The sequence below is a fragment of the Triticum dicoccoides genome, chromosome 2A (assembly GCF_002162155.2).
Source record: "Triticum dicoccoides isolate Atlit2015 ecotype Zavitan chromosome 2A, WEW_v2.0, whole genome shotgun sequence".
Lineage (NCBI taxonomy): Eukaryota > Viridiplantae > Streptophyta > Magnoliopsida > Poales > Poaceae > Triticum > Triticum dicoccoides.
In genome coordinates, this window is record NC_041382.1 from 644,942,493 (window position 1) to 644,963,044 (window position 20,552).

Genomic DNA, 20,552 nt, shown 5'->3' on the forward strand with positions numbered 1-20,552 from the left:
CGACTGTGGCATTTCTTTTAAAGCCCTTTATGTGGTGTCGCTAAGACGCCCGACTGTGGTATTTCTTTTAAAGCCCTTTCTGTGATGTCGCCCCGACGTCCGACTGTGGCATTTCTTTTAAAGCCCTTTATGTGGTGTTGCTAAGACGCCCGACTGTGGCACCTTTTCTTTTATCTGTTCACCTTTCGAGGCGTCGCTTCAGACACCCAATCGGTTTTCATTTATGTTTTGTTGGGATTTCAGGCGGACTACCGCCGTTTTCCCTTTTACTTACCTCGTTATGCTAATTTTTGAATATACATTGGTGAATTAATCATGACACATTCATGCATGCATTTGTTATATCTTACATCCGAACTGTCTTGCGAGTACTTTCAAAGTACTCACTGGCTTGTTGATTTGGCCAGATGCTGACGAAGGCGATCTCATGGATGAAGAATTTGATAGCGAGTCCGACGCCTAGAGGAGTCCCAGTCAGTCTCGTATGACCCTGGATTTGGTCACTGTATTATATCCGCTTCCGCTACCAAATAAATTCATCGAGCCTCACCTCGACGCTCGATGAGATGAAAGTTTTAGAGACTTGTATCTCTCTCCCCGCTGTGTTTCTCCACCACCGCCCTATCCTCGAGTCAGTAGTATGCCTCCACACCACTGTGTCATGCCCGCCATTATGTATATTTATTGGTGTGCTTGTAATAATTTGGTTGAGCAACCGTAGTTCGACGCTGTAATATATTTTATGCTACTGGCTTATTGTATCAAGAATTTGTCTACCAGTAAGGAGGATTTCTCTCATACTGGACTCAAAAGATTGGTTTCCCAATAAATATTTTTATTGGAAAACCGGTCGTGACATAGGAGCTGCACATATCTCGTTCTCAGGGCACACCCGATAAGCAATCCGTACAACTAAAACTAGCCCTCGAGTTTCCCTGAGGTGGCGCTGCAAGGGGCTCTAGTTTGGACCAACACTTAGACAAGCACTGGCCCGGGGGGGTTAAAATAAAGATGACCCTCGGGATGCGCGACTCCCAAGGGAAAAAGGCTAGGTGGTGAATGGTAAAACCAAGGTTGGGCCTTGCTGGAGGAGTTTTATTCAAAGTGAACTGTCAAGGGGTTCCCATTATAACCCAACCGTGTAAGGAACACAAAATCTGGGCACATAACACCGATATGACGGAAACTAGGGCGGCAAGAGTGGAACAAAACACCAGGCATAAGGCCGAGCCTTCCACCCTTTACCAAGTATATAGATGCATTAATTAAATAAGAGATATTGTGATATCCCAACAAAATATCCATGTTCTAACATGGAACAACTCCAATCTTCACCTGCAACTAGCAACGCTATAAGAGGGGCTGAGCAAAGCGGTAACATAGCCAAACAATGGTTTGCTAGGACAAGGTGGGTTAGAGGCTTGGCTTAACAATTTGGGAGGCATGATAATCAAGTGGTAGGTATCGCAGCATAGGCATAGCAAAAGAGCGAGCAACTAGCAAGCAAAGATAGAAGTGATTTTGAGGGTATGGTCATCTTGCCTGAGATCCCGCAAGGAAGAAGAACAAGTCCATGAAGAAGACAAACGGACGTAGTTGAACGGGTCCTCACAAACGCGACGTTATCAGAACCAACCCGAAGAAGCAACACCGGAAAGAAGCACACAACATAGTAAACAACCGAGCATAACATGGCATGATGCACAACCAAGTATGATGCATGTCCGATTTAAGTATGCATTGCATGACAAAGTGCACAAACAATCCTACAAATTAAGTGGAGCTCATTATGCAACGGAGTTGCATATTGAAGAAAACACCACATGACTTATTTAGTTCTCTCTCGTTTATGTTCCCAACAAGATTAAATGTTGTTAGAATGGCAAGAGGTGAAGCATGATGAAACTATCTAATATAGGCAAGTTTAAATGAGGCCAAAACAACAAAACAACAAGTCCGGAAACTCCTCATATGCATATATTAGGTTTGGTACTGTTCTGCCCTAAACATAATTTTAGAGTTGTTAAGCATGCAAAGTGAAGCCACCATGTTAAACTAGGCAAAATTCTACCCCATTTACACATAAAGTTTATTAAAATCCAAGCTACGGTTATTTAGTTATGAATTAAAGCATTTTAGCATGGCATATGGACAAATTTAACCAAACAGCAGTTTAAACATTTCAAACATGCAAGAAAGTTGCATATTATAATACTACACAAAATTCTAAGCAACTTTCATATATAATTTGTTTTAATCCGATGCACGGTTGTGGAGATATTAAATGCATTATCTAGAGGGACTTTTCTGCAAAACTGTTGTCTCAGGAAAAAAATGATAAAATTGCCAAAACGGAAAAAAGGCGCATGCTGAATCTGGTGGGCACTGGGAGCTCACCACGGTCCTAGCCCAGTTCGGAAGCAGAGGAGGCCGGCTTAGGCAGCGGTTGGGCTGGCATGCCTGCGGCCCACACGGGCGCTGGATCTGGGCCAGGGGCGCAGGATCTGGTGTCCCAGCGAGGAGGCGAGCGGGGCTGAGCGGAGGTCCACCTGATCCCGCGCACAATGCAGAGGTCATGGCGGCGACTGCTTGGGGCGAGGCAGGGCGCAGGTCTCCAGGGCGGCGGGCCTGGCCGAAAGGAAGCAGGTCAAAGGGGGCGAGGCCCACGGGCGACGAAGATGATGAGAGGACGAGGCACTGATGTTCTCGTTCCTGAAGAACTGAAACCGCAGCAGGTTCCTGGCGATATCGAAGACGATGCAGAAGGGTTTCGGCGGCGGGGTCGACGGGAGCCAGCCGGGATGGGTGGAACGGAGCGTGGGGAGTGCCTGGGTTCAGATCTAGCAAGGGGAGGCGCGGATCGGAGCTCGGAGCAGAGGCGCGGATCCACCTGTTCGAACAAAGAGAGAGGGAACTCGAGGTGAGGAGGAGAGTAAACAGAGGGGAACGAGGAGGAGAGGGCAACGTGAGGGCTTGCTGGTTCGGTCATCGGGACGTGCTGCTCCTGAACCTCTCGGGGTCGAGCATAGGAGAGGCTCCGGTTAGTGGGATGGGTGGATCGAATGCGAGGTGATTGGCCTGGTTGAGAAAACGAGGAGGAGGGTGGCGTTGTGGATGGATGGATTTGATAGATGGCGCCTGCGTTTTTCCTAGGAGGGAGGAGCCTATAGGTGGCGGCGGCTTGGGAGGACAAATGTCCTAGTTTTTAGGGTTTGGTCTAGATTTAGACTAGAGAGTGTATATATATATATATATATATATATATATATATATATATATATATATATATAAAGAGGAAGACATTTTGGGGCTAATCCGTTGCTCCAAATAAATCGAGCGGTCGACAAAAATAGACTAGGAAGTCCAATAACAAAACGGAGACGTTTTGTAGATGTTTGGGGATGATCCGGACACAACGGTGACGACTGCCCGGATCGGGTCCGGGACAGCTTCCGGACGCGCGCGCGAGGAGGTCCGCGGACTGACGAGAGAGCCTAGGTTGGGCCTGGCGGTAGGTAGTGGACTATGCAGAAGGTCTCAGGCTGAGAGAAGAGAAGAGAGGCCCGGCGACTGTTTCCGGAGACCGAAAACGTCCGACGTTTGACCGACTATATTGTCACTATAGTTAATCATTGGGGCGTCAAACGAACTCCGAATGTGATGAAACTTGACAGGCGGTCTATCTACACTATAATAAGACCACACGCCAACTTTCATCCCATTCCGAGAACATTTTCCGGCCACTTATAAAATATTATTTCGCACATGCCGCGGGCGTGTGCAAGTGTGTCTGAGCTCAGAATGGACAACAGACGGAACTGGGAGACCCGCACTAATGCAAGTTTTGAAAACATGATGATGCAATGCACATGATGACATGGCAAGATGCAACACGCAAGCAAATGACATGGCAACAACAGCGAATAGCAGGAAGACACCTGGCAAATCGGTCTCGGGGCGTTACAACACTCCGCCACTATGAGAGGATCTCGTCCCGAGATCTAGAATGGCACCGGAGGGAAAAACAGAAGAGAAAGAGAAGAGGTAAAACTAAGTTGCTTCTTTGACAAACGAGTGAAACCAAAGAACCTTGAAAAGGTTAAGCCATTTCGAGAAAAAAATACAACGGAGATGAGCGAAGTTGAAAGCACTCCGTTAGGAAAGAGGAATGAGGAAGAACAAAGTTGAAAGCACTCCGGTAGGGAAGAGTAATAAGGAAGAACAAATTCGGACAGCACTCTGGTCGAAAATAGATGCAAAGCTTGATAAGGCGAAAAGAACTTGAGCAAAGGGGCACAATACTCCGGTTAAAACAAGATTGGGAAGGAATAAGAATGATATAATTTGGACAGCACTCCGCCTGTAAATGGAAGGAATTGAACTTGACAAGATGAGAGGATACTTGAAAAGAGGACACGACACTCGGGTTAAAAGGATAAGCACGAAAAGAACATGGTCCTGACAATCCGAGATGATGAATGAAAAGAGCAACACCTCAATGCCTCCGTAAGAGATAAAAGAATGGAATCAAAAGAACGGAGAAGAAAACAACATCTTCTACCTCAAATGAGCTTGAACGAAAAGACGAGAAACTTATTTCACCGGGAGGATAAATGAAGAACTTGGGTCATTTATAAGCACCAAAGATAGCAACAATCCTTAGGGAAGGCTTTAGGTGAAGTATAACCCAAGATAACTCCAATGGCAAGATTGATGGATTTAAAATATCTCATTCTTAACAACATGTGAATCATGGAACATGAACTCAAATTATCAAGAATGACATAATACCACCTCTAGTGATACGGAAGAAAGAATTGCACTCCGGATTGCAAGATGAAGAATACTTGATCTCCTTAGAAAAGAATCTCAATGAAAACTTCGAGAAGGGATAAAATCCTTGATGAACCATCATGTAGAACCTTCATTAGGAACTCCGGTAGCAAAAGAATGATCAAACGAAATGAAGGATGAAAAGAATAAGGTTGAAGCCTTACAATGATTTAGATGGATCTTCGTGATGATATAATTGAGAGATCTTGGAACTCCGGGAGAAAAGATAAAGCATCTCGAACCAAGAATGTGATATGATGTACCACTCCGGAAAGCAGGGATTGAATTCACTCAATGAAACAAGAATAAGAATTACATTATGCTTATCCTTCATCAATTAAATTGATGACAAACGATGGATTTGGCACACTACTTATTCTCATAGAAAGGATTAAGAGAGATATAGCGCAAACTTGACAAGGTCTTCAACGAACCACCGGTATAATTTGAAAGAACGAAAGAATTGATATGATAGCCAAGGAAGAGAGATCTTCAACGAACCACCGCAAAAAATTGAAAATGGACGAATAAAAGATGAAGAACCACCGGGAGGAGAACGAAAGAAGATATTTGAGAGAATTTAGATACAAGTGAACGAAGAGATCCCGAGCTGATTAGAGAAATTTGAATGATGCACCAGTAAGATTTAAATTATGAGAGCTGAAAGCTGAGAATAACTAATTATGAGATGATGGCCTCCGGAGAATCAAACCGAAAAGACTCCTGAATTACACCGGATGGGTGAAAATAATTCCCACAATCAAAAGCAATTATGAGAGGATGGCCTCAAACTAGAATCATGAATCTTTGAGAGAACGGATAAGATTGAGAGAGAAATCTTCTTCGATCTTCAAATGAAGAGAATGACGATGAGAAACACCACCATGAATTATTTAGACACTCCGGGAGAATCAAAAGCGAAGAGGTAGAGCCAACGATGAAAGAATTGAAAAAAATCTTGTAGAAAGGCATTTGACTGATGATAACTCATTCTTACGTCAAACTTTGAAAAGAATTTGAGAAGCTCCGGTAAAATAAGAAGAGTCAGGTAAGATCCTGGGGCCCACTCAAAAGAAACACCGTTGAGTGAATTAAAAGAGGGAATGCACCGGTTGAATTAAAAGGCTTGAATGAGATAACATCCTCGAAAGAGCTTGAACGAAAGCAGAGTGGAAACACGAATCATCGAGATATCTTGAGCACTCTAGAACAAATGATTAGCGAGAAATGGATGATTGAGAGGTGCACCGGCAAGAAAATAAATTTAAGACGAGGAAAGGATATGATCAACAAAGCTTGAATTGAAACTACCGGAGAAGAAAACGAGTGAAAAGTGACGAACTTGAGGCTCCGTTGGTATCTTCATGAGAATCACCGGGTAAGAACATTTACGGAAAAGAAAGAAGAGACTTCATAATCATAAGATAGATACTTGATAAAGAAATCTTAGTCCTTGAAGAAAAATGGGGGTGGGTGGGTGGGAAAACAAAGGCAACTTGGAACGAATGAAGCAAACACCGTTGAGAAGAACTGATAATTGATCTTTGCTGGTGTTGAAATGATTGGATCCACTTGAAGAGAAACACGCCATTAAAAAGGATTTACATGCCAATCTCAATTATCATGAAGGATTGATATTCGCATCGGAGCATGAGAACACCATTAGGGAAGGTATGGAATCAACACTAGACATTGAAGCAACTCGAATACCACAACTCAAAGCAAAACAAAGGATTGGCTTGCAGGGTAAGCCAGAACAAACATATGATAGAGATTTCGTCCGAAGTTTTCGTGGTGGGGCCTACACGGGCTCGATCGTACAACACCATCATGTACAAGGCAGTGCACATGACATACAAAGCGTCCCCGAGTCGGCATAGCCAAGGACTCTTTAAGACACAATGAGACCACTGTAAAACCAACCGTGAATAGGCGGACCACTAGACGTCGAACCCCAATTTCATATCATACATCTGTCGAAAAGATATCCTAAGACCTACTTGAATTCCCACTTATAAACTCCCGAAATTTTCCGGTTATGCAATCAGGTGTTGGGGATACAGGGGAAGCATAATATCTCACCCAAAACTAGCAAATCCTACATCCAGCTGTATCCATCCTTCAACACATAACGAAGAAACCTTCGGAAATCATTTACCTCAACCTTCGAAAAGCATCCGTCATACGAGTTATGGCAATACTCCCGCCCCAGTACTGGGTGACGTCGAGGTTATCTCACCAACAACTGCATAAAAGAGATTTTCGATGTCGGCGAACTCAGGTATTCCAGAACTGCAACGATAAAATTGTGACGACAACACCTCAGAGCTCAACTCCCCGGGACACTGCCACAACCCCTAAATGTCAGGAGGCACCAAGAACAATGTTCTCTTCACAAAACCATCGGAACGATTCCAAGATACCCGCGTGGTCCTAATTTTTTTTTAGTGAAATTTGAGAAGAGAAGAGTCAAAACTCTACGTCAGGATGCCTCACCAGAGCGACGAAGGGACTGAGGAGTAAAAAGAATTCTTAACTCTCCGATATATATAATTCCTAAATGACTCAAAACATTTTTCTAGACTCAACAACGCCAACGATTCGATCAAGCAGGGGGCTCCTAAGGTCGGGGAAGGCTCTGATACCAACTTGTAACGCCCATGATGCGGCCATATCTCCCACATGTCGAAGCACGACTTAGAGGCATAACCGCATTGTAAGCATTGTCGCAAGTGAGGTAATCTTCACACAACCCATGTAATACATAAGGGAAAGAGATACATAGTTGGCTTACAATCGCCACTTCACACAATTACATGAATAAAGCATTACATCAACCAGATACAATCAAGGTCCGACTATGGAACCAAAATAAAAGAAGACTACCCCAAATGCTACATAGATCCCCGATCGTCCCAACTGGGCTCCACTATTGATCAACTGAAACGAAACAACACAATGGACAAGATCTTCATCGAACTCCTCCTTGAGCTTGGCTGCGTCACCTGCCCGGTATCATCGGCACCTGCAAACTAGTTTTGGAAGTATCTGTGAGTCCCGGGGCCTCAGCAATCTCACACCCTCGCGATCAAGACTATTTAAGCTTATAGGAAGGGTAAAAGGTATGAGGTGGAGCTGCAGCAAGCGACTAGCATATATGGTGGCTAACATACGCAAATGAGAGCGAGAAGAGAAGGCAAAAGCACGGTCGAATAACTATGATCAAGAAGTGATCCTAGAACAACCTACGTCAAGCATTACTCCAACACCGTGTTCACTTCCCGAACTCCGCCGGAAAGAGACCATCATGGTTACACACGCGGTTGATGCATTTTAATTAAGTTAAGTTTCAGGTTTTCTACAACCGGACATTAACAAATTCCCATCTGCCCATAACCGTGGGCACAGCTTTCGAAAGTTCAAAACCTTGCAGGAGTGTCCCAACTTAGCCCATCACAAGCTCTCACAGTCAACGAAGGATATTCCTTATCCCAAGATAATCCGATCAGACTCGGCATCCCGGTTACAAGACATCCTCGACAATGGTAAAACAAGTCCAGCAAGACCGCCCGATGCGCCGACATCCCAATAGGAGCTGCACATATCTCGTTCTCAGGGCACACCGGATAAGCAATCCGTACAACTAAAACTAGCCCTCGAGTTTCCCCGAGGTGGCGCTGCAAGGGGCTCTAGTTTGGATCAACACTTAGACAAGCATTGGCCCGGGGGGGTTAAAATAAAGATGACCCTCGGGATGCGCGACTCCCAAGGGAAAAAGGCTAGGTGGTGAATGGTAAAACCAAGGTTGGGCCTTGCTGGAGGAGTTTTATTCAAAGTGAACTGTCAAGGGGTTCCCATTATAACCCAACCGTCTAAGGAACGCAAAATCCGGGAACATAACACCGATATGACGGAAACTAGGGCGGCAAGAGTGGAACAAAACACCAGGCATAAGGCCGAGCCTTCCACCCTTTACCAAGTATATAGATGCATTAATTAAATAAGAGATATTGTGATATCCCAACAAAATATCCATGTTCCAACATGGAACAACTGCAATCTTCACCTGCAACTAGCAACGCTATAAGAGGGGCTGAGCAAAGCGGTAACATAGCCAAACAATGGTTTGCTAGGACAAGGTGGGTTAGAGGCTTGGCTTAACAATTTGGGAGGCATGATAAGCAAGTGGTAGGTATCACAGCATAGGCATAGCAAAAGAGCGAGCAACTAGCAAGCAAAGATAGAAGTGATTTTGAGGGTATGGTCATCTTGCCTGAGATCCCGCAAGGAAGAAGAACAAGTCCATGAAGAAGACAAACAGACGTAGTCGAACGGGTCCTCACAAACGCGACGTTATCAGAACCAACCCGAAGAAGCAACACCGGAAAGAAGCACACAACATAGTAAACAACCGAGCATAACATGGCATGATGCACAACCAAGTATGATGCATGTCCGATTTAAGTATGCATTGCATGACAAAGTGCACAAACAATCCTACAAATTAAGTGGAGCTCATTATGCAACGGAGTTGCATATTAAAGAAAACACCACATGACTTATTTAGTTCTCTCTCGTTTATGTTCCCAACAAGATTAAATGTTGTTAGAATGGCAAGAGGTGAAGCATGATGAAACTATCTAATATAGGCAAGTTTAAATGAGGCCAGAACAACAAAACAACAAGTCCAGAAACTCCTCATATTCATATATTAGGTTTGGTACTGTTCTGCCCTAAACATAATTTTAGAGTTGTTAAGCATGCAAAGTGAAGCCACCATGTTAAACTAGGCAAAATTCTACCCCATTTGCATATAAAGTTTATTAAAATCCGAGCTACGGTTATTTAGTTATGAATTAAAGCATTTTAGCATGGCATATGGACAAATTTAACCAAACAACATTTTAAACATTTCAAACATGCAAGAAAGTTGCATATTATAATACTACACAAAATTCTAAGCAACTTTCATATATAATTTGTTTTAATCCGATGCACGGTTGTGGAGATATTAAGTGCATTATCTAGAGGGACTTTTCTGCAAAACTGTTGTCTCAGGAAAAAAATGATAAAATCGCCAAAAACAGAAAAAAGGCGCAGGCTGAATCTGGTGGGCACTGGGAGCTCACCATGGGCCTAGCCCAGTTCGGAAGCAGAGGAGGCCGGCTTAGGCAGCGGTTGGGCCGGCATGCCTGCGGCCCACACGGGCGCTGGATCTGGGCCAGGGGCGCAGGATCTGGTGGCCCAGCGAGGAGGCGAGCGGGGCTGAGCGGACGTCCACCTGATCCCGCGCACAACGCAGAGGTCATGGCGGCGACTGCTTGGGGCGAGGCAGGGGAGGTCCGGCAGGGCGCAGGTCTCCAGGGCGGCGGGCCTGGCCGAAAGGAAGCAGGTCAGAGGGGGTGAGGCCCACGGGCGACGAAGACGATGAGAGGACAAGGCACTGATGTTCTCGTTCCTGAAGAACTGAAACCGCAGCAGGTTCCTGGCGATGTCGAAGACGATGCAGAAGGGTTTCGGCGGCGGGGTCGACGGGAGCCAGCCGGGACGGGTGGAACGGAGCGTGGGGAGTGCCTGGGTTCAGATCTGGCAAGGGGAGGCGCGGATCGAAGCTCGAAGCAGAGGCGCGGATCCACCTGTTCGAACAAAGAGAGAGGGAACTCGAGGTGAGGAGGAGAGTAAACAGAGGGGAACGAGGAGGAGAGGGCAACGTGAGGGCTTGCTGGTTCGGTCATCGGGACGTGCTGCTCCTGAACCTCTCGGGGTCGAGCATAGGAGAGGCTCCGTTTAGTGGGATGGGTGGATCGAATGCGAGGTGATTGGCCTGGTTGAGAAAACGAGGAGGGGGGTGGCGTTGTGGATGGATGGATTTGATAGATGGCGGCGGCATTTTTCCTAGGAGGGAGGAGCCTGTAGGTGGCGGCGGCTAGGGAGGACAAATGTCCTAGTTTTTTGGGTTTGGTCTAGATTTAGACTAGAGAGTGTATATATATATAAAGAGGAAGGCATTTAGGGGCTAATCCGTTGCTCCAAATAAATCGAGCGGTCGAGAAAAATAGACTAGGAAGTCCAATAACAAAACGGAGACGTTTTGTAGATGTTTGGGGATGATCCGGACACAACGGTGCGACTGCTCGGATCGGGTCCGGGACAGCTTCCGGACGCGCGCGCGAGGAGGTCCGCGGACTGACGAGAGAGCCTAGATTGGGCATGGCGGTAGGTAGTGGACTGTGCAGAAGGTCTCGGGCTGAGAGAAGAGAAGAGAGGCCCGGCGACTGTTTCCAGAGACCGAAAACGTCCAACGTTTGACCGACTATATTGTCGCTATAGTTAATCGTTGGGGCGTCAAACGAACTCCGAATGCAATGAAACTTGACAGGCGGTCTATCTACACTATAATAAGGCCACACGCCAACTTTCATCCCATTCCGAGAACATTTTCCGGCCACTTATAAAATACTATTTCGGACATGCCGCGGGTGCGTGCAAGTGTGTCTGGGCTCAGAACGGACAACGGACAGAACTGGGAGACCCGGACTAATGCAAGTTTTGAAAACATGATGATGCAATGCACATGATGACATGGCAAGATGCAACACGCAAGCAAATGACATGGCAACAACAGCGAATAACAAGAAGACACCTGGCACATCGGTCTTGGGGCATTACAGTTGTCCTTTGTACGTTGCTCCGAGAGTCGCAAGTCGGCGGCGAGGTTGTCGATGCGTTCACTCATTGCTTGTTGCTCTTGATGCAAAGCACGTTGTGCACCAAAGAGGTGGCTCTTGGTGACGTAGGAGTTCATGTCGTCGTCGTGCTCAATGAAGAGTGGGTTGGTAGAAGTACTCGGCCTATCCATCATTCCAAGACAAATGTTAGTGGTAGAAAGAGAAGAACGAATACCAAATGTACCTTGACCGAAGTTGAAAGTGGATCGATGATCACTTCAATGTAGGACAAGGAAATAGCACAATTGGTACTAGCTCTTGTCGGTTTCTCATACCTACACAAGGAAAAGCTTATGATGGAGCTTGGTTAGGATGGTGGCACAAAATTTGATGCAATCGTAAGTGAGCTTCAATAATGTTGGAAAAGATTCGCAAGATGCGATGTAACAAGTAGACCAAGCATATAAGGTACACGGAAACACACACGCAAAGAGATAAGTGGGGTCGTGCAACCAAGAGTGAGCCAAAATGTGGAATCCATGAAAATGTTCTTGTTGCACAACACTAGAGAGACGTTAGCACGGTTGCACAAATAGGCGGATACAAAGAACTTGTGCACAACCTACTTAGCAAAAATGCAACGACTTCTATCCGAAGTATGCTCTATGCAAGGTGTTTCTATGATATGATCCAAGATGATCTAGTATGACAAACTTAATGTTGTATGATGCTATGGTTCTTACTTAAAAGCTCTTTGCTTATCTTGTTTGGCTCTTTGATGTTTGAGCTCTTTGATGTTTGAGCTCTTTTCTCATGCAATGCTTGACGAACCAAGATAGCAATTGTGTATGCGATGACAACTTTGTGACACAAGAGATGATACAAATATATGCAACAATGATGTATGTATGCTATGGGAAGTATGATCACTAATGTGCACAAGTCTTGTTGCCGGCAATACTCAATGGCTAGTCTCGATGGGTAAGCAACGCAAAGGAGTAAGGCTATGATGGCTATCAATGTAATGGCAAGAATGATGTATCACGATACCAAGACGAGGTTACCGGTCTTGCTTCCGGTATGGTGTCAAAATGGTGGACCGAATACCAAGATGTAGTCGAGGTGGTCGTTGTTGTTGATGCGTCCGTGGCGAAGATGAGCGGCGGTGATGTTGATGTCGAACCATACCTAGATAGCTGAAACATAAAAGAATACAGAACCGCAACTCAAATTCTCAAAAGCTCGAAGTGGCAACACGTGTCGGAGAGCGAAACGGTCCAAATGGTGGTGGTGTGCGGAAATGGTGATGGTGTATTGGTGGTAGGAGTGCGTATGCGGAAATGTGGGGCGGTGGTGGTGACTACACTGGAAAAAAATTCAGTTTCGTCAGAGTTCGTCAGACGTTCGGGTTGGGTCGGTCGTCCGGTCGTCAGACGTCCGGGCTGGGTCGGACATTCGGTGCATGGGCGAAATTCGGGCACGGGATGAACTTCACGTGTTCGTGATGGGGATGACGAAAATGGTCAAATCCGAAGGATATTGTGGATGGAAAGGGTGGGGAAAAGCTAGATCCACTCAAAACAAAGCAAATCCACGGATCCAAACCAACAAAATCTCAACACACGAACAAATCACAAAAAAATTGGGGCTATTTTTGTGGTGAATTTTCGAATTAGGACGAAAAACAACAAAACAAGGCTAGAAACACAACGGGGAGGCTCCGAGATCGTGATCAACGTGGCTCATGATACCAAGATGATATAGGGTAGGAACCCTAGGGGCCGATCTTTCACGATAGGAGCGGATCCCGCGATGAACACGAAGAACACACGGGGAAAAACGAGGGGAACACAAAGGAAAACACGAGAGAAACACTAAACCAACACAAGCTAGTCACACATGTGCTAGATCCTCGGATACATAAGAGTTCACACGGTACACGATCAACTAGGGACGATACAAGGGTAGCCGGTCTTCCCGTGAGGAGGTCTTGATGTTCTTCTCCGCGAGGAGGTCTTGAATCCAAAGGGATCTTCTCCGAAGAGGTCGCGGTCTCTCTCGATGAGTAGATCCGATGTGGATGAGCAATGCTCTATCTCTCAAATGAGCTAAACCAATGCTAACCCTAGAAAGTTGGACGAGGTGGAGTATATACAGTCTTAGTGCAAAAGAGGGGAGCGAAGGGGTACATGGGCTGCGGCCCAACACGAAACAACGCACAGGCGTCGGACGTCCGGGAGTCACCGGTCGTCCGGAGGCTCGCGAGGGTCCGGACGTCCGGTGCCTGTCGGACGTCCGTAGATTCGGCTCGGGTGGTCTTTGGTCGGACGTCCGAGGAGCGTCGGTCGTCCGTGGAGCATCGGAAGTCCGTCGTTTTGGCTCGGTGTGGAAGTGTCGGACGTCCGGTCTGGGTCGGACGTCCGGAGCCTGGAGGTCGTCGGACGTCCAGTCCTGGCCGGTCGTCCGGAGCCTGTAGCTTCTTCTTCATCACTTCTTCTCCGTCGTCACATCCATCTTCCTCTTCCTCTTCTCCTTGCTCCTTAACTTCTCCATGATACCTGAGCATGCACAAAGTGTCCGTATGAGGTAGTAGCCATGTCTCATGTGCAGGGGCGGAGCCACGTTATCTCTTCCGGTGTCACTGGCACCGGGTAAAGTATGTGCTTACCTTATACATAGTCCTGATTTTTGGGCTGGACACCGGCCAGCCCAGACAAACACAGGCGAGGCAGTGCAGCCCAGCTATAAATTAATCGATCCCTGGTCCTGTACATGCGCGTGTTGAAAAAAAACTATCGATCCCCATATGGCTGTACCCTACCTGTAGGTGCGCCTGTTCGGTTGCTCGTCCGCTCGGCTTCTGCGCTTCAACCCTCACAACGCCGCCGTTCTCAGCCCTTCTCCGTCGCGCGGCCAGCCGCCGGTCCGCCGAGCTGCCGTTGTTCAAGCATCGCTAGCCGGCCACCTCTACCCTCGCCCCACTCAGGGATTGTTGGAAATTCAAGGTAGGTCTCAACTCTCAACTCAGCACTTGGTAATTGCCGATCTCTCTCAAATCTGAAATCTCTATTCAACTGTGTGTAAGAATTTCATTTTTTTATTTCTGTTTTTCTAATTGTAAGGCTAGGGTCTTAAAATTTGAAGGTATTTGGGGACAATTCGCTGCGATTCATATATAACTAGGGGAGGATTATTTTTGTGACAGCAATGAGGCACAATGTCGAGTAAGTTTAGGTCCCTAATCGTATCATTCAATCAATACGTTTTGTTTATTATTTCTATTCTTGCATATGCAAACACAAATAATGTAACTCGTACATTTTTACTAATACAATAATAATTAATCATAGGAGAATTTATGGAAATGTTTTTTAAAAAATGAAGACCTCGGCATAAGATGATATAACTAGCCCATCACATTCAGGATATATTGACATATGTTGTCATTTGATCATATTTGTTTTCATTGTTTGGAGTTCTTATGCTTAATTGTTCAAATTTACATAATCAATTAGTATTTCAAGTGGAAGTGAACAATTTATTTTGGTAAGAAATCTTGTTGCCATATAATTTGTGTTGTTGGGTGTGTTATTTATATATACTCCCTCTGTAAAATAATACAAGATAGTGATCTAAAAAGTCTTATATTACTTTACAGAGGGTATTATTGTTTAGTGTTCATCCTTGTATATATGATGTGCACGTGGACACGGGACATTTTTGTTCTGGATCCGTACCTGCTCATGTGCATCAAAGTGAAAATGTGAAAGGAGAGATGTCACCTCAGTTTTAAAAGCTCCTGCACGTGCTTGTGTCATAGGTCCACAAGGTCTCGTAGAAGATGTAGTTGGATCCATGGGGATGATTTTGGATGCTCAGCATCACTGTGTGGACAACGAACGCGCCGCCGTGAAAGTAGACAACGACGGGAGCTTCCTTCCCGGCTCGGCTGCGGCGGCAGCGGGGAGGTAGAGACGCGCGGAGACGTTGGCCGCCGGGTCAAGGACGACGTCCTTGGAGGCGACGCCGTTGGCGGGGTCACCGGAGGGGCAGGGAGGGACGGTCTCGGTACCTCGCAAGCGCTCCATGCGACCGCTCCTGTGGATGCGTATGAAACCGGGCATGTCGTACACGATCTCGGAGCTTTGGTCCATGACGGTGGACGGCGGCCTTTGCCTTCCCGGCGTAGTGCAAGACGGCAAGCGGAGCAACGAGCGGACGGCAAAGCTCAGGTTTTGTGATGGGTTATCGTAGCAGAGTTGCACGATGGGTTATGAGATACTAATCCATTTTGTTGCACGGGTACCGATCAAACACGTCAGCTCGCAGTCTCGACGAAATACGAATCATTTTATATTTTTTTAAACAGATTTGCCTCATCGATTAATTAAGAAGAGAATTGTTCGGTTAATTAACGGAAAACCGGACAAAAACCAATACATATAGATCACATACGGACTGCTCGCTAAAAAAACTCCATGACCTGACAGTTAACCAGACAAATATACATAACATGCAACAACCACAAACCCTGACACTTCTATGTCGCAAAAAAAACCCTGAACAAAACCGATGTTGAATACATCATACGCCAAGAAATCCACGTAGACGAGCCACTCGAAGATGGAGACGAAGAGACCGAGTATAGCCGCAGACGCCTTATCAATGGCGCCACTCTTCTTGCCTATGCTCCTGAGAGCCTTCTTCACCTTTTTTATTTTGCATATAAAAACCTCATCCACTAGGAGGCAAGCAATCACATTACGAGACCCAGAACAAGTTGCCTCCAAGAAAGCGAGCAAATGGTCAAGTTTTTTCACGAAGACTACCTCGTAAATACGTGCCAACATAGTGTCACGATCAAAGAAGGGCGACCGAATTCGGCGTCTCAGAAGTAGCTGCCAAAGCATCTATCTCATCAACCTCGGCACCCACGGATGCCACCTGGGCAACAACCTCAGGCGAGAGAGCAATAGCAACATCCAAACCTCCACGGTCCACATAGGCGAGTGGCTGACTGGGCTCCAACGACAATGGTGAGGGCGCAGTCGGCATCGCCAAATCCCCTCCTAACGACCCCATCTCCTTAGGAAGCATCATCAAAAAAAGGCGAAGTGGGCTCTCCACAAAGCTTCTGCAGCTCAGGCATAATCTACAACACTGGAGCCACAACCTCGACAACGGCTTCACTCTCAAAAGCAATCGACACGACAGGCAACGACAACCAACAAGATGTAGCACGAGGGGAGAGATCTCCATACATGTCTGCTTCCCCATCGGCAGAACCAACCAGGATCTCAGGGGACGGGGACAAATCAAAGGCAACCCCAATTTGAAGCTCAGGTAGCAAAGACACATCCAGCACCATCTCAAGTTTGACGAGAGCGGCCTCCGCTCTCACCAAAACACTCCGGACTCACAACGCAGTCAAACTCAGTGCGAAGCAGCTCGGTCTCCTCCGCCAACCCAACTTGCTGAGCCGAGACAAAACTGGACTGCACGTCGATAGTTATTTAATTTATCTACACATAAATCTTCTTCGCAGTGGTTGTTCTACCATGGACTTTTGGGATCAGTAACACATTGCCGTATTGCACTGAACAGGACAGCCCGGGCCGAGACGGCGAGAGAAGCACACCGTAACTCCGTAAGCCTCGCTCGCCTCGCTTTCTAACTACTCAACAAGCTTCCAGGGCAGCCGCGACCCAGCAATCCTCTCTCGATTTTCTTATACTCTGCAAATCAGGTCAATTTGGATAAGAAAACATGTGTAAAATGTCACATAAAACATGAATCAAAGACCTAAAAACCCAAGTCTGACTTATAATCCCGACCAGAGGTAGTAGCCATACTGTTGAATTCACTCCCTCTATTATCTGTTACTTCGTGCTAAACCAGCGACAATTAATATGGATCGAAAGGAGTACCCAAGTTCCTTCCCAAAGAAAACAACCATTTTCTCAATCCATATCACACTCCAATAGCCTGACAGTGAAGATATGGAAGAACCACACAACACCCGCAGCATAACAGCTGGCACAACATCAAAACAGGCACTTGAATAAGAGGATAAAATCACTACAACACAAATAGAAATGATGTATACACTAAATACATAAGATCGGGCATCTTTTTACTGCACACACTATCCCATACATCCATATCACCTCTTGGCGCCCTTCTCACCAAACAGAATCGCCCAACATCGGATGCAGAAGCATCCCTGATTCCCTCTCAAGAGCTGCTGGCAACTCGCATGCAACTCAACCAGCAAAACAATTCCAACGAGTTTCACCATATGTGCCCGTAGTTCGACATAAGCCATCAAAGGCTGCGCTTAAGCACTGAAGCTTCAGGCAGTGGTTAAAGCATTACATGTTGTGCATGTGAAGCCTAATGTTCCATTAAAGCCGCATCAGTTTCTGATAATGGTGCGAGCAAGTCCTCGTACGCGTACGTGTCGTGGAACAAGGAAGGCTCCAACATAAGTGGCGGGGAGAACATTTGATCCAGAGCATCATCCGTCATAAACGATTGACCACTGACTGGATCAAAGAAGTTTGCAGCACTGCTTGGATCATCATAGCCATTCGGTTTACCTGACAGAGCTGGGGCTGCAGGCATTGGGCTGTCAGGATTGAAGTAAGGATCACCTGTGCTCTTGAGCAACTTCGACTGTGACGACGGTAGACCTGTTCTTTGTTTTCTTCGATTTGCCACAGCACCCACGTCCTTCCTTGAAGCAACTGTTGATAGGGGAATGAAAAAGTGCTCTGAACCATCGTCACTGCTCTTGTCCTGTGCACTCTCCCTGCTGCTCAATGGCTTTGACAGAGCGGCTTCACGAACAGAACGCCTGATGTCATGGGCAAAATAACCATCATTTTCATGCACTGAACCATTTGCTTGATCTTTGGTTGAGAGGTCAATAAGTGATTTCTCTTCCGGCATAATTTCTTTGCTAGGTTGGCGTGCTAGGGCATTCCGTCTTTGTGTCTGTATTCCTTTTCCAGAAGAACTCGGAGTCAGGCTAAATAAAGGAGGAAGCTTCAGAGCAGGACTACTCCCAGCCTTGTCAATGCGCATTGAAGAGAGCTTAGAAGTCATCTCTGAAACTTCGCAGCTGCTTTCTTCTGATCTTCCAAGCACTGTATTTTGCAAAGACAACTGTCTGGAGTTTGTTTGATCCATTGGGTTACTAGGTACACTATTCACTTCTTCTGAAAGTTCTGCTATTGACTGCTGCATTGCTGGAATAGCTTCTTTGAGTTGATTAATTAGGCCCTGTATACTGACTAAATGCTGGCGATGTTCAGCCAGTGTTGCAGTTAATGAGTCAGCATGGCTACTAGTTTCGCCGTCAGACGCACTGCGGAGTAATTCTGGCCCCTCCCCATCATTTGCTTTGGCCAAATGAAGAGATTGTTTATGAATACGCTGCAAAGCATGAGTCCACCGTCGAAGAATTTCAGCTACATCAACAGTTTGTTGGGCACGCCCATTCCTATCATCTAATCTTGAAAGGGCTTCTTCCTTTCCCTGGAACAGAGATATCTGCTCCTGCTTGTCCAAACTTGAACCCATATCCATTGCTGCTAGCAACTGCGATCCAGATATGCGATACCTATGCTCACGATGTGCTATAAGATCTTCAATTGGCCCGGAAGCTAAAACCTCATGCTGGTCTTTGCGAGCCAATATCGATTCCCACAAACGTGTTGCCTTAGATACCAAATGTGAATTCTGTCCAGACGAGCTTGATATACGTTCGTCCCACGGTTCCCCCTCTATCTTGGCTTTGTTTCTCATAACTTGTAGCTTCTCTAACTCCTGCTGCAGACATGCCTCTTCAGCACACAGACTTCGGAATTCAGCAGTCATTTCATGGGCTAAATTCGACCAGGTTGTTTGCCTCTGAACAGCAATATTTGCATTTTCTAGAAATTTTCTCCTCTCGAGAGCAATCCTTGCCTTGGTTACAGGAAGCAATGCAGCCGCATGAAGATAAGAGACATCTGTGAGCGCCGCCGGCAGTGGATTTGATGCCGCATCAGCCCGAAACGTCCTCCTGTGGACCTCCCTCAAGGCATGGACAGAGAGCTGCCACAAAAGCTCAACGAACCTCGGCCCGCAGCAGGTGGCGAGGGACGAAACCCTGGAGTTGCTCCGCGGCAGCGCCCCCTGCTGCTCCAGCTCGCTGATGACGCCTTGCACGATCTTGCGGAACTCCCTGGACTGCGCGGAATCGAAGATGGGCCACACCTTGTCGAAGTCCTTGGCGGACTGCGCGGGGCCGCGGAGCGAGGACAGGAGGAAGTAGAGGAGCTGCTCGCCGAGGCGAGGGTTGGAGTGGCGGAAGAGGCCGACGCGTGCGGGGGCGGCGCCGGCGGGGGAGCCGAGGACGGCGGGATCGAGGCCGAGGAGGAGGCAGTTGGTGTACATGGCGCCCTCCAGCTCCGCCTCCCGCTCCTTCTCCCGATCCGTCGACATGGCCGCCGGCTTCTGCTGGATGGCTGGGTTGGGGCTAGGTTTAGGTGGAGCGGGGGGAGGCCGGCGGCATTGGAGTCGGGAGATCTCGCGAGGCGGAGGCGGAGGTGGAGGTGGGAGACGAACAAACAAACAAAGAAAAGCAGGCCAGCCGGGCCGAGTCGAAATGGAAACAATTTTATTCAGGGCCGGTTCGGGCTCCTACGAAGAGGCCAATCTTGTCCCTGTTCAGACCGGCGGACCAGCGCAAGGTAGTAGAGTGGACGCTACTCATGTTGTGTTGTGGATCCATTCCATTCCGCTGTGCGTCCAGATTTTTGTTTAAGAATAGCTAAGCCCAACTCCAACGCTGATACCCATTTCATTCGGTTGTATCCGTTTGAATCATTGCGGACAGAAAATATGGCGCGGCCCAATGCACCGATGCAAACGAACGGCGTCCGTTTTTTTTTGTCCGCCACGACCCATTTTCAGTCCAAATTTAAGCCGGTTATGCGTCGGCACGACAAAGGCATGGATGCGCGCGACGCCCTTGTCCTCTCCTTGGTCCGTCAGTCAGTGGCA

At 46.9% G+C, this 20,552-nt stretch overlaps 1 protein-coding gene and 1 pseudogene across 1 annotated transcript; both read right to left on the reverse strand.

The window, feature by feature from the left end:
- The window catches only part of LOC119358045, a 137,864-nt pseudogene extending 122,209 nt beyond the window's left edge, over positions 1 to 15,655 (reverse strand).
- Positions 15,656 to 17,437: 1,782 nt separating this feature from the next.
- Positions 17,438 to 20,164, reverse strand: LOC119355958 (AUGMIN subunit 6-like). Its single transcript, XM_037622858.1, has one exon. It carries the CDS (start codon positions 19,989 to 19,991, stop codon positions 17,895 to 17,897), a length of 2,097 nt encoding a protein of 698 aa, XP_037478755.1. The 5' UTR covers positions 19,992 to 20,164; the 3' UTR covers positions 17,438 to 17,894.
- Between the last annotated feature and the right edge of the window lie 388 nt (positions 20,165 to 20,552).